General features: G+C 35.5%; 1 protein-coding gene across 4 annotated transcripts in view; it reads left to right on the forward strand.

The window, feature by feature from the left end:
- Positions 1–12310, forward strand: part of BRD1 (bromodomain containing 1) — a 60924-nt gene extending 48614 nt beyond the window's left edge. For 3 of the 4 annotated variants that reach the window (XM_014963837.1, XM_014963840.1, XM_014963836.1), the window contains 4 exons: positions 98–225; positions 5678–5787; positions 7565–7719; positions 10408–12310. In XM_014963837.1, the coding sequence (XP_014819323.1) occupies positions 98–225; positions 5678–5787; positions 7565–7719; positions 10408–10591 (577 nt within the window). In that variant the 3' untranslated portion in view covers positions 10592–12310. The remainder of the gene's footprint in view (positions 1–97; positions 226–5677; positions 5788–7564; positions 7720–10407) is intronic. The other variant, XM_014963839.1, reaches the window with a different exon arrangement.
- Positions 12311–12552: the final 242 nt, after the last annotated feature.

Here is a 12552-nt window from a genome sequence, read left to right on the forward strand (position 1 = left end):
GTGTACTGATGAATTTTAAATAGTCTTTTCAAAGTCTTGATTTATAGTAAACAATGTTAGTTATCAAGTAATGGTTTTAATATTAATACTTTCATAGTTTCAGCCTACCGAAGTGTGGTAAAGGTAAACCAGCACTTATACGGAGACACACACTGGAAGACCGTAGTGAATTGATATCATGCATTGAAAATGGAAACTATGCCAAAGCAGCAAGAATTGCAGCTGGTAACGATAAATAATTCTTTTCTATTCTTAAACATATTGTGTAACTATAATTTTGTTCATTTATTTGACAGATTCTAACATTCTTATTTTCTCTGCTGTAATACATCTAAGCATTCTGAAAGTGGTGTTAATAGCGTTGCAGAATCAACTCATTTCTGCTTTTGACTCTTTAAAGACTTTGAAGAGAAAAGAATAGTACCTGATTTTTTTTTTTTTTTTTTTTTTTTAGAAGTGGTATTTGAAGTGATCAAGCTACTCTAGTAATACAAGCAAATCTTGGCCTGAAGTATTACTTGTGGTTCTGTCAATATTTTCCTTTCCTCATACTATTCAGCATAAATATGCTGACAGACAGGTAAGACGTGGTCTGCTTTGATTCAGGAAAAATTTGAAATAGGAAAGAAGTGGAAATTTCTAGGAATGGATAAAAAGTTACCAAATTTTAGGGAAATAACTGTGTTCTGGTGATAAGTTTTCCATCCATTTCAAAATTGTATTTGGATTACAAGATTTAAGTAGGTCGTCTCTTCTGTAAGTAGAACTGTGTTTGTGTAATGCAGCTCTCTCACGCTGAAGTTAGGCACCAGCCTTACAGTTTCTACAGTCCTGTCTTTAGTTTCTGACCTTGGAACTCTTCTCCCCTTGGTCCTGGGTGTTCCTTGTCCAGGACTTTAATGTCATTGTAGTGCTTCTATCTGACTTTTTGTTTGCCTTAGTCTGTTCTTTCCTCCCTGTATGATCCCTTTTGTTTTTCTTTCTTGCAGCTAATCTGTTTTCAGCTACTGCTTCATTACTCTCAGATTTAGTATCTATTATCTGTGTGGCAACCTCTTATACAGGACCTAACCTTTTCCACTTGCTTTTCTTACTCTGTCCTGGGTAGTCTTATATTTAACTCTTTCCACTTAGAATTCCTGTACCTGTTTTTTCAGAAGTCTTCTTGGTCTCTCTTGATTCTGTCCCTGTTCTCAGATACATTCTACAGCTGCCTAAAAAGAGGAGCAAATGACACTTAACAGCATTATTTTATATATTACCATATATATTATGTCTAATTTGTCTAATCTGTCTCTTTTGGCTGTCTTCTGTACCCTGTTACTTCAGCAGGTCAATAAAAGGCAATAAGTAGGAGTGAAGTGAAATCTCTTACTGTACACTCTGTGCATAATTGGAACTTTACCATGATTTACTACTTTTAGTAAAATTCCAGGTCTTTCAAAGAAACTAAAATAAAGGGTTGTTCATTCTTGTAAAAATGTCTCAAACAGTTCTGTTAGAGTATATATGCTTTAGAAGCACGCACAGTTCTTACAGTTAGGCTGTCTTTATGTCCAAGGAATATCTTGTTTCTGTTTGCAAGATGCTATCTCAGAACCTATGGCACGCAGTGTTGTAATACTGCAATTACGATGGGGTGCAGTTTTGCGTTGATTAACGGCTGTAATCACTGTAACGCACGCTGACATGTGTTAGTTCAGACACAAACAGGGCTGCAGGAGCACTGCTGAAACCACAAACCCAAGGCTGCCCATTTGGGCATGCTGAGCTCTGTAATGCTCCTGCCACCTTCACTCGTTCTGACTCGTGAGGCTGTGGTATGCTCTAGAACCAGGTCCACTCAGTGTACTGGGCAAGTTAAGGCTATTACTGGAATAGGAAGATTATATTGAGATATAAATACAGAGGATTAATTGAAGTTTCAAAAATGACTCAATTCTGCTGCGCTTTTGGGGCTTGGACTTGTAAGCTTAGTAGGGCTTTGATTTTCAACTATAATTATCTGTATGTAATAGCTTGTTGTCCTTGATGTGCAAGAGCACTGAAAGATGAACAGACAATGTGCTACGAGTGGTTTTCATTGATAGCTGCTGTATACAGATATGTGCTGAAGTTTGTAGGTCTTCGATTCCTTTACAGGGTCAGGAAGTTGCTGTGCCAAAGTGGCAACGTGTTCTTCTGCCTCTCCCTCCTGAACCTTGCCTGGTTCTTTTGCCTGGCTATTTCTTTTTCCCTGATCTGAGATTCTTGTCGAGGTCTCCTGTTCCTGGGCTCTGTCATGCTTTTTGTCCCAGTTTTCAATTCTTTGTCTCCGTCTTTGTCCAGTCAGTTGCTCCACCTTCTTGCCAGACTATGTTTTTTTTCTTCCTGGGTGAATCTTAGCAATGGTATTTTTTCCAGCAGTGTCTTCTGCTTCAGTCACACCAGACTCTTGAGCAAGAGTGGGCAGGGGGCAGGTTGTAGGGGAACATTTGCTGCATGAGACTAAAATAGCTTTCCCCTCTGCGTGGCTTTTCAATTTCAACAGGTAGTAGTGACAGCAGAGGGAATGTTTTGTCCAAGAGTTACATAGTAAAAGGTAAATCTCGATTTATCATTTGAGCTAAAGAATTATCCTTCTAAGCTGCTGACATCACAGCTACTTCTTGGGTGGCAGTAGTTTTGGAGCTTAAATATGCTCAGTGTCAGTGGATTTGTCTGCAGATTTAGATATTAAAATCAAGGTTTCCTCTATGTAATTAAAAAAAAAAACCAAAACACAAAACCAAAACAACACTACGCACTGTTAGTCTGGTCATCTTTCAGGAAAATTACTTTCCTGTTTGTGGCTGAAGTTTCATGTTTATAATAAAATTAGCCTATGAAGAGCTCCCGTTCCATGTTGAAAGGTGTGCAGATACTGGGTTTTGAAGTTCTTGGCCCTGATTTTGAAGACAGAAGCACCTTGACGTTTTGAGGATTGTGACACTGGCACCTAATGGGTGTTTTGCTCAACTTCCCACGAAAAATTAAACACACTGACTTTATTATGAGAGTGATGCAGAAGAAAATACTAGTTGTTTTTAAAATACTGTGAGAAGTAAAAAGTCTGTATTGGGAGGAAGTATAATGTATAATAAATAAAGTATAATGAGACATCCTTATCTTTACCCTAAATTATGTAGAATCTTAAGTGTGGTTTGTGGTATTTCGTTACTGTTGATTTTCAGCTAGTAAGAGTAATGTTATTTAAAATCTTAAGCAGAACATTGTCCTGGCTGCAAACTTGAAATTCGTCGTCTCTCATAGCTTGAGGAAATAAAGGGGGGTTTTATGTTGTAAAAGAAAAGCACTAACCATATGTGCTAGTGTATTAACCTGCTACCACCACATGGAGTAAATTTTGACTAGATTAATATTTTAGATAAATTCTGAGACTCTTCTCTACTGTGTCTATGCCTGAGAAGCTTCTAAGGGAGGTCTGGCTGTGTGCATTCTGTCAGATTGTGTGTGACCTTCTACTCTGTATTAAAATATCATTTGCTTTGTTACATATCAACTCTGCAGCTTGAGAATATTACAGGTTTCTTTTCTTTCCTGTTAGCTGCCCTGAAGAAGATGACTTGTACTGTTCTTTCTACCAGATACAGTTCTGTATATATTTTTCAAAATGGTCTGTGTATGAAGGATACATTAATTGAAACCTTCATTACTCTATAACTGATGTGGATACTTAACATACTGGTATTAATGGAGCAGAGAAATAAAGAAGCTGCCCAAATGGCATTTTCTGTTGTGTTAGCAATTGCTTTGATTGTTCTATTTTGAGACACTACCAAAATGGTTCATCTGGATTTAGCATGTCTTTCTATAATATCCACTATTTTATGTATTCAGCTATATACTTAGAGGTATAAGACTCCCTGTGTGTATTATGTATTTATAAATCTGAGGAATATTATTATGGCTTTTCATGAGAACGTGAAAAATGTCCTAAAATGATGTCTCTAAAACTATACAGAAAGGAAAAAATAAATAAACCAGTAAATAGATATAGTAACTGTTTTTCCAAGGTTATGTAGTTCAGTAAGAAAAAGTGTAAATAAGACTTATATTATTTTCATGGTTTTGTGTAATGGAATCCAGTGATTAAAGATCTGCCCTGTTAAGTCTGCAGGGATTGATGGCAAAGATGTTTTCTTTAGACTTGAGACCTTAAAGACACTGGAAAAACTGTATTTGTTTCTCTTTCTCCTATGTTACCCACCCCTATAATAGAACCTGTAACAACTTTTAGTTTCAGGAACATCCAATGTCTTCATTATGCTGTGATGGCAAGTTATTAGGAACTAGTACATATTAATAACTGATTTTACATAGTTGTGAATATCTGAAGCTAAGACTTTCCAGTGAAATATTGATACCATTATAGATTAAAAATAAAGTTGAATGAATAGCCTACCGCTGAAAATTGACCTAGAACATATCGTGAAGAATGATTGATATCTTTTTTTTTTTTTGGTGTGTTCACCTTAAACACTTTTTCCTTGCTATTTCTACTCTTAAGAGGGTTGAAACAACTTTTTTCCCAGTACTTCTTGTAATATTGAGATGAAATGTATATCTGCACGCTACATTTAATTACAAATAAGCACTGCCCATTTTAAATGGGAGCAGATTGAGGAGAACTGAAGAATAAATTGTATCTAGGCAAGTAGAGAGCTACTTGTGTTGCCTTACTGCTACAAAAAAGTGGAACTGCAGCCTCTGAACTTTACAGTGTGTGAACTTCCCTTACCTTCTCCCTACTTTTTCTACCCCAAGTTCCATCTTGAGGGGATAACTCACTGTCTTCTGTTCAGTTTCCTGACTGTGTCCCCGGGCATCTAGGGGGCCAGTTGCAGTTCTGGCTGACTGAAAGGCTTAAGTGTGTCTCATGCTTCAGTCCCATGGTGAGCAAGGGAGAAGAAAATGGAGGATTCTGGCAGAAATGAGCAGTAACATAAACTCAGTTTTCTGTTATGCTGCCTCCTGAGACGGAAAAAATCACTATTGCAGCTGCTTCATTGAACCCTGTTGGTGTTCTTAAACTTCGCTGAAGGAAAGGGCTGGGCAGAGAGACCAAGAGGGCTGATCAAAAATAAATAAATAGACAGAAATTAAAATGCAGGTTAGAATCTACGCATAAGAATAGAAAGATGTACCAGATAAGCATTGTAAATTAATTATCAGGTGCTAATCCTACTATGTTATATCCAACACTTCACAAACATCCATGCAACTTGCATCTTCAATACCATTACCTCTCTGACAGGATTGTTGTCATCACTTCAAAAGAAACTGCTTATTTGGAGTACCATAATTTTATGTTTTCATTTGATCTTCTTCAAAGGGAAGGGGTTATTAGAATTTGGTGAACATTTACTTTCTGAGAATTAAGATGTTTCAAGATAGGCTCTTTCTAGCAGTGTCTAAAAACTTGTTCTTTATCTGTAGGCTTGGATTAAAGGACCAGTATCATTTAAAGAGCTGTTATGAACATCACCTGCTTTTTGTTGCTGTGTGCATGGAAGGTGGTGTTGGTATTTAGATTTTAATGGTCATGACATACTGATGAGGAAACGAAGTACAGAAGATTTGTCTGAGGTTTCATTCCTTAACATTAATTTTATATTTAATTATTATTTGTTCTTAGAAGTTGGGCATAGCAGTATGTGGATATCAACTGATGCTGCAACATCTGTTCTTGAGCCTCTAAAAGTAGTATGGGCCAAATGCAGTGGATATCCCTCTTACCCAGCTCTGGTAAGTACACAGCTTCCACCAGTACCTTAGTGATACTGTTTCTGGTCCGAGAATATTGGTGCATGAACTTAAAGTAACTGATAAATTCCCATTCAGGTTGAATAAAAGTGGATTATTCTACCCTGTTTACCATGCATCCTGTTTGTAAAATTATCACAATATCAGATATTGAGTCAATACTCTCTACTACCCTCCCCATCTTTGAGATGTGTAATACCTGTCTCAGTAGTCTTTGTTTCTGCAATATATAATATTGTTTGAAGAATCAACTGAATAAGCATTTCAAAGACCTCTTGTTACTGTTCAAACTATAGAATATTTTCTGCTGCAAAATATAGTATAAAAAATAGTATAACGGTACTCTGATCCTGTGGTTCATTAAAGAAACAAAAAACTTGGGAAGGCCAAAATAAACTGAATAATTGTATCCAGTTGTGAATGATGTATGGAAAACTTAAAGCTGTTGTGCCCATGTTTTAGGATAAATACACACAGATCTACTTAAATCAAAGTGTGCAGAGAAAATGTTGTTGATGAAGTGTTGTGTTTGGGGTTATAGAAACAGTTTCATAGACTATGGCTTGATTTATATAATAAACTGTTTTAATATATGTCTGTTGAGGAGATCACGAAATGACATTAAAACCTGTGGAGGTGAGATTCAGAGCACTTGAGTTTAAGTGCTCTCAGCTCTCAGTGACCTTGAACATTCTTGGGTCACATGCTGAAAATTTGATTATTTGATTGTCTCTTGAATGGTGTTAGCACTTTTGGTCAAGATCATCTTAAATCTAACACTAAGGGCTCCTTTTCTGCCCACTACTTTGTCAGCACTGCTGTTTCTCCCGAGTATGTGATGAGTTGATTGAGGAATTAAACCTCAGTCAAGAAAAGAAAGTTCTCCTGATTTTTACAAACTCCCCACAGTGATAACTTTCTATTGATTTTGTTCCCATAATCAGTTTACTGTGGATTAAGATTGGTGCCAGTGTGGGTGCCAGAAAACCAACAGTCTGTAGTGTAGGAGATGAGTGGAACAGGCATGAAGTGACATAACACCTCCTTGGTGGAAGCTGAGCTCTTGATAGTCCTGTGATGTGCCTGCAAAGGGGTTTTTCCGTCAGCCTGAGTAGTTTAATGTTTGCAGCATCTTCCCGCTCCCCCAGCCTTTTTTTAGAAAGATTTTTTGACTGTAATTACATGTTTTACTGAAAACCAAGTCACTAAGTCAGATATGCAAGATATTTGAAAGTGACTTCTGATTGATTTTTTTTTTTTTTTTCTTGTTTGGGTTTTTTTGCTTGTTTAAAGAGTGTGTTGCTTCAGATTTTGAGTGTGAGGCTTGCATTTTGCAGAAGCAAATATTTATACCTTAACACAGTTTGTTTCTTTAAGGCATCTGAAATTCCAAATGCAAAATTTGAGGCCCGTTAACACTAGTTGCTTTTGGAAATCCCTGGTCAACTTTCTCATTCTGAAACCCGCTTGTCCCTCTGCAAAGTTGTACTAAGTGAAATTAAAATGTGACTTTCAGAAGAACTGATATGGGTGAAAAAATGCTCTAGAGGTAGTTTTTTCAGTGTAATTTATCACTGTGCCCCGACTCTGCCTCTTCAGCTTCTGTCAAGAAGTTGTGTAAGTGTGTAACACAAAGTCATTTTATATACAGTGGCTGTTTAGGTTATGATTCTTTGCCCATTAACTTTATTTGTAATACCTCCTTAAAATAAATGGTGTAGTTAAAAAAATAGGAACTGTCATTTCTTCTCTTCTATAGATTATTGACCCTAAGATGCCTCGTGTTGCTGGCCATCACAACGGTGTTACTATACCAGTGCCACCTCTGGATGTACTGAAAATTGGAGAACAAATGCAGACCAAATCAGATGAGAAACTATTCTTAGTACTATTTTTTGACAATAAAAGAAGTTGGTATGTTATTGAAATGTATTCTTTGATGCAATGACTTAAAATTTTAAGTAACTTTAGTCTAAAAGAAAATTATAACATTTTCTTTCCTTTGATATCTTTCCTATGTAAGTATCAACTGTAATGTTAAAATGTTATATTTGAGTCTATTCTTGAACCAAGGCATATCATCACTGAAATATACTTATTTATAGTCGGTTTGAAAGAAAATAATAGTCTTTTGGTTTGATTTACAAGCTGGTTTTATCTATTGACCTGATAAAATTGCTTCTTTGGCTAAACTGATTTTTTTTTAAAGGTAATATTCTTAAGTATTTGTCTGTATCAGCCTTCATCATTGCTTTCCAAATGACAACACTTTTTTTCTCTCAGTCTGCTCAAGTGTGTTTTCTTTGAATTTTTAACCTCTCTAGTTAAATACTTTATTAACACTCTCATTTGAAGTTCTTAGCCCTTTCTAAATTTTTTTTTTGTGAAACCTTCCTTTTTTCCATTTCTTTCAGTATCAGCAATATGCTGTGTGGAGCCTGGAGGAAAAACTTACACAATAAAACATTCTCTTCCCCTTCCACTAGCTTTTGTGTCTGTGTGTATTTTGGGTTGGTTGGTTTTTTGTTGTTGGTTTTTTTTTTTCCAGATATGAAACTTTTCATCACCTCTCTTTATTCTTGTCTTCAAGTTACGTATTTCTTTCCTGTGTTCTTAATTCTCTTAATTACTCTACTCTCTGGGTTTCCATACAGGTCAAGCTAGCTTTAAATTTTTTTAGATCTCAATTTTACTTGTAAATTTATTTACACTTTCAGATACCATTTTCCTCTTTAGCTGATTAAACGTCTAGAAATGCTGCCATTCTGCTCACTATCTCCATCCCAGTGCACTATATAAATAACTTCTTGTCTGAAATTTAGAGCTCACATTTGCTTTTCTGTCCTTGTAGATCCTTTGGCATAATCAGGATTCTTCAGCTTGCTCTGTTTTTCAATTCTTTTCTTAATTAATTGGTACTTCTTCATGATCATCTTAGATCAGTTGCACAGGATCCCATTAGGTCCTGCATTTTTCTGTCTTTGTTCATGGAGAACATCCAAATTTAAAAGCATTTTGTTCTGTTTCTCTTTTTTCTCTCCTTCACTCCCTTAATAATTGCTGTGATTTGCTTCTTGATCTTGGGAGTCTTCTGTAGCTTAAACCTTTCTGACTCATCGCAATACAAATCTTGCCAATACTATGCAAAGCTGTATCTAATGGATACTCTGTATAGATGGACAGAAAAGGCTAAATATTTTTCCAGTCCCTTTCCCCTCCTTCCCCCTGCCCCCCAGCTTTTTTTTTGGTAATGGTTCTTTTATCCTGATTATTTTGGCCGTTTTGGCACTCATCGCTGCAACTCACTTCTGTCTCTTTTACTCCTGAACCCATGTCTGTGATTTTCATTGACTTGCAGGGTGTATGTCATCTCCAGTCTGTGGTACCAGCTTCTGTCACCTATGGATTCCCTTTTCAAATAAGCATATTTCTTTCTCCTCCTTCGCCACTTGCATCTGGAGGACTTGGCAGGCTTTCTGTTAAAAATACCTTCTTAAAACCTCCCTCTGATCTGTACTGAAACTGATTATAGTTAAACTGCTGCTTATCATGCTGATCACTGACATTATTATTCTTTATTGTTCTGTCTTTGTCCTTGTACTGTTTTTCTGTCAGGTTCTCACATCTCTTTACATTTTTTTGTTGTTGTTTTTCCAGTATCTGTGCTCAATACAATGGGGTTGTAGTTTAGAGTGCTGTAGTAAAAAAATAATGTTTCAAGAGGCAATTTTATTCTCTTAAAAATATTTGAAGAAACCGAAGTTCTTAAACAGAATGATGGCTTCTGCCATTTGGAGGGTTGGGATTGCAGACTACAGTAACATTGATAGATATTCATTAGTGGGTTTTTTTGGTTTGTTTTCCATAATACCTGTAACTTTAGAAAACAGGATTAAGATAAACATTTATGGAAGTGAAGTAAATGTACTTAATACTTTTAAAAATAAATATTTAGAATGGTTTTCCTTTAACTAGAAAAATGGGTTGTAGTGCTTTTTTCATTATCACTTCTCTATGCTCAGCATTTAATGGTATTCATGGAGCTTAAACTGGAAAAGTACTCTGAATACAGATTTAGTGGGATTTAATACTGCAGGATAAAAGCACGCTAAGCAGAACTTCCTTGACAGTTTAGCTTTCCCCATAAAGACCAAATTGAGTCTTAAATGTAAGGCAAAAATTCATCATCTGCAAATTCTTTGTAATGATGGCAATGAAAGAATGAAGAGGAACGATACTGTGTCAAGTAAATCTTGAGTCATGCTCATTGTTAGTTGCAGCTGCCTACTCGTAAACTAAATTCTGTCAGTATTTCTGCTAATTTTTTTCAGTTGATACTTAATATCAATCATTAAATACTTAGTATTGAATTGGAATGTATTCTTTGTTTTGTGGAAGAGGCTTTCTTATTTTAAGAATTATTTTACATACTTAAGGCAAGTAAATACTATTTTAAAAGGAGTTTTATGACTTCTGTCACTTATTTAAGGTGGTAAATCTGATCTGCGGTATGAGAAACACAATATGTCAACCCTGACGTTTCTGGAAAAACTTTTTGATTTTATTCTGTATTTTACATACCTATTTTACTCTTCCTTACAGGCAGTGGCTTCCCAAATCCAAAATGGTTCCCCTTGGGATAGATGAGACCATAGACAAGTTAAAAATGATGGAAGGGCGTAACTCAAGCATACGAAAAGCAGTAAGAATTGCTTTTGATCGAGCTATGAATCACCTGAGTCGAGTCCATGGAGAACCAGTCAGTGACTTCAGTGATATTGACTAACACAGATTCTACCGAGGCATGAAAAACACCCCACAGACTTGAACTCTACTAATGAACCTCTTTGTCTAAAAGAATGTATTGAAGATACAACCCCTTAATTGTTGATTCAGTGGCTGAGTTCTGCAAACTTGAAATAGTTGAGCAATTCTTCTAAATCACCATTGCCATATTGATTAATGATTTTATCGTGTTGTAGTTTGGAAGATTTTCCACTAAACCTGTTAAAATGTCTTGTTCATAGTGTTCATAATTGTACATAGATGTATATTCAACACTTAACTTATTCTGATTTTAGAAGTAGCTCTTTAATTCCTTTTATAATTTTGCTGGGGAGGGAGTTGGTTTTTGTTTCCATGCTTTTTAATTTTTTTTCTCTTTCTTTCTTTCTGAGGTTAAGTTACCTAAGCACCATCTTCCAGCTTAAGGTGTTTAGTGGATCTTAAAGCCTAATATCAAAATGGCATCAGATATATGTTTGCCTAAATCATATGCCGTATGGTGCTGCTTGTATCATTTCTTCCTTGGTCTGTAGCTTCTGAAAAAGACTTCTGAATGTTTGTGTAAATCGTTGCTCTTTGCACAAAGTACCACATATTTAAGATTGATGTAAATTTACAATTACAAATATGTATTTTAAGAAAGGAAGTTGCATTATTTTGGAGGGTACTTTGTGAGAAAGACATCAAGAAAAAAAGATATACTATGTACATCACTTGCAAATCACCAAAAACACTCCATTGTTGCCCAAAATAACTTAAGATTGTTTTTGTTTTAAACAAACCTGGCTTAAAGCCTGCAAGCACATTATTTCTTTCAAAACCATATCCCATTTATCTCCCATTGATTTTAATCTTGTTGATATGTGTGCCTCCCTGTGTTTTATTTATTGTAGAAAATGTATTAATTTGCTTTATAATGAAAAATAAAATTGACAGATATATTGATATGCATTTTTATACAGGCACATGAGAAGACAACTTGCTTTGGGAGAAAAATGTATTGGAAATTGTATAAAATACCTTGTTGGTTTGTGTGTAATTTGATTTTTTTGTAACTTGTAATCTTTTGGTTCCAATGAGGGGATTTATGTAACTTTTAATTTAGAACACTTTGGTAGCAATAGAAACTTTGGATACATTTTTGTATGGTACATGTGATGTATATAGAATTAGTACTTTATTTTTATTTTTAAGAAGTAAAGCATTATGTTTGGGCAGGGGGAAGAAGGAGGGTGGGTTTCCAGAACTGCATTTTTATATTAAAAAGAAAAAAAATAAAGTCAAGATATTGATTGTTGTAGCTACTTTATTCCTACCTTCACTGAGATACCGAATTTGTAACAATGAAAATGGCAAGGTATGTTTGCAATGTGATTTATAATGACTCCATTATTTATAAATGCACTGTGTTTGAACTCTTTTGCAGTGATACCTTAAATACTGTACCAAGTTATATAATATGAAACACCAAATAATGCATATGAATGCACGAAGTATTTATGCCCAGCTTTTTTATAAAGGATTAGCAAATACAGCAAAACCAATACTTTTTAAATCTTTTTTTAAAACTTCATTGAATAGCATACTTCATTGTTAAACCTGCTTGAATCTTTATTTTAAAGGGACAATTACTTTTTAAATAGTTTTTAATGTTTTTATTCTCTATTGTTTGTAATACCCCCTTAGAAGCTTGAAATAAAATTTCTTTCTCAACTGTTAATTTTGTCCTGAATTTAGCCCCTGGGATTTTGCTGTAGTGCCCGTTTTATTACCCGTTGACTGAGCTGTTCCAGAGGCGCTACTTCAAGAACCTGGTGGTTTTCTTGCCTGATGTGGCTTTCAGTAGAGCCCCGAGCCCTCTGCGGGGTAGGGGTTCCAGTTACGCTACGCTGGCTGAGACCAGTTGCCCATAACGGACTCTAATAATCACAGAGATTAGTCGGATAAATTTCACAAATGATC

The sequence above is a fragment of the Calidris pugnax genome, unplaced genomic scaffold (genome assembly GCF_001431845.1).
Source record: "Calidris pugnax isolate Ruff unplaced genomic scaffold, ASM143184v1 scaffold44, whole genome shotgun sequence".
Taxonomy (NCBI): domain Eukaryota; kingdom Metazoa; phylum Chordata; class Aves; order Charadriiformes; family Scolopacidae; genus Calidris; species Calidris pugnax.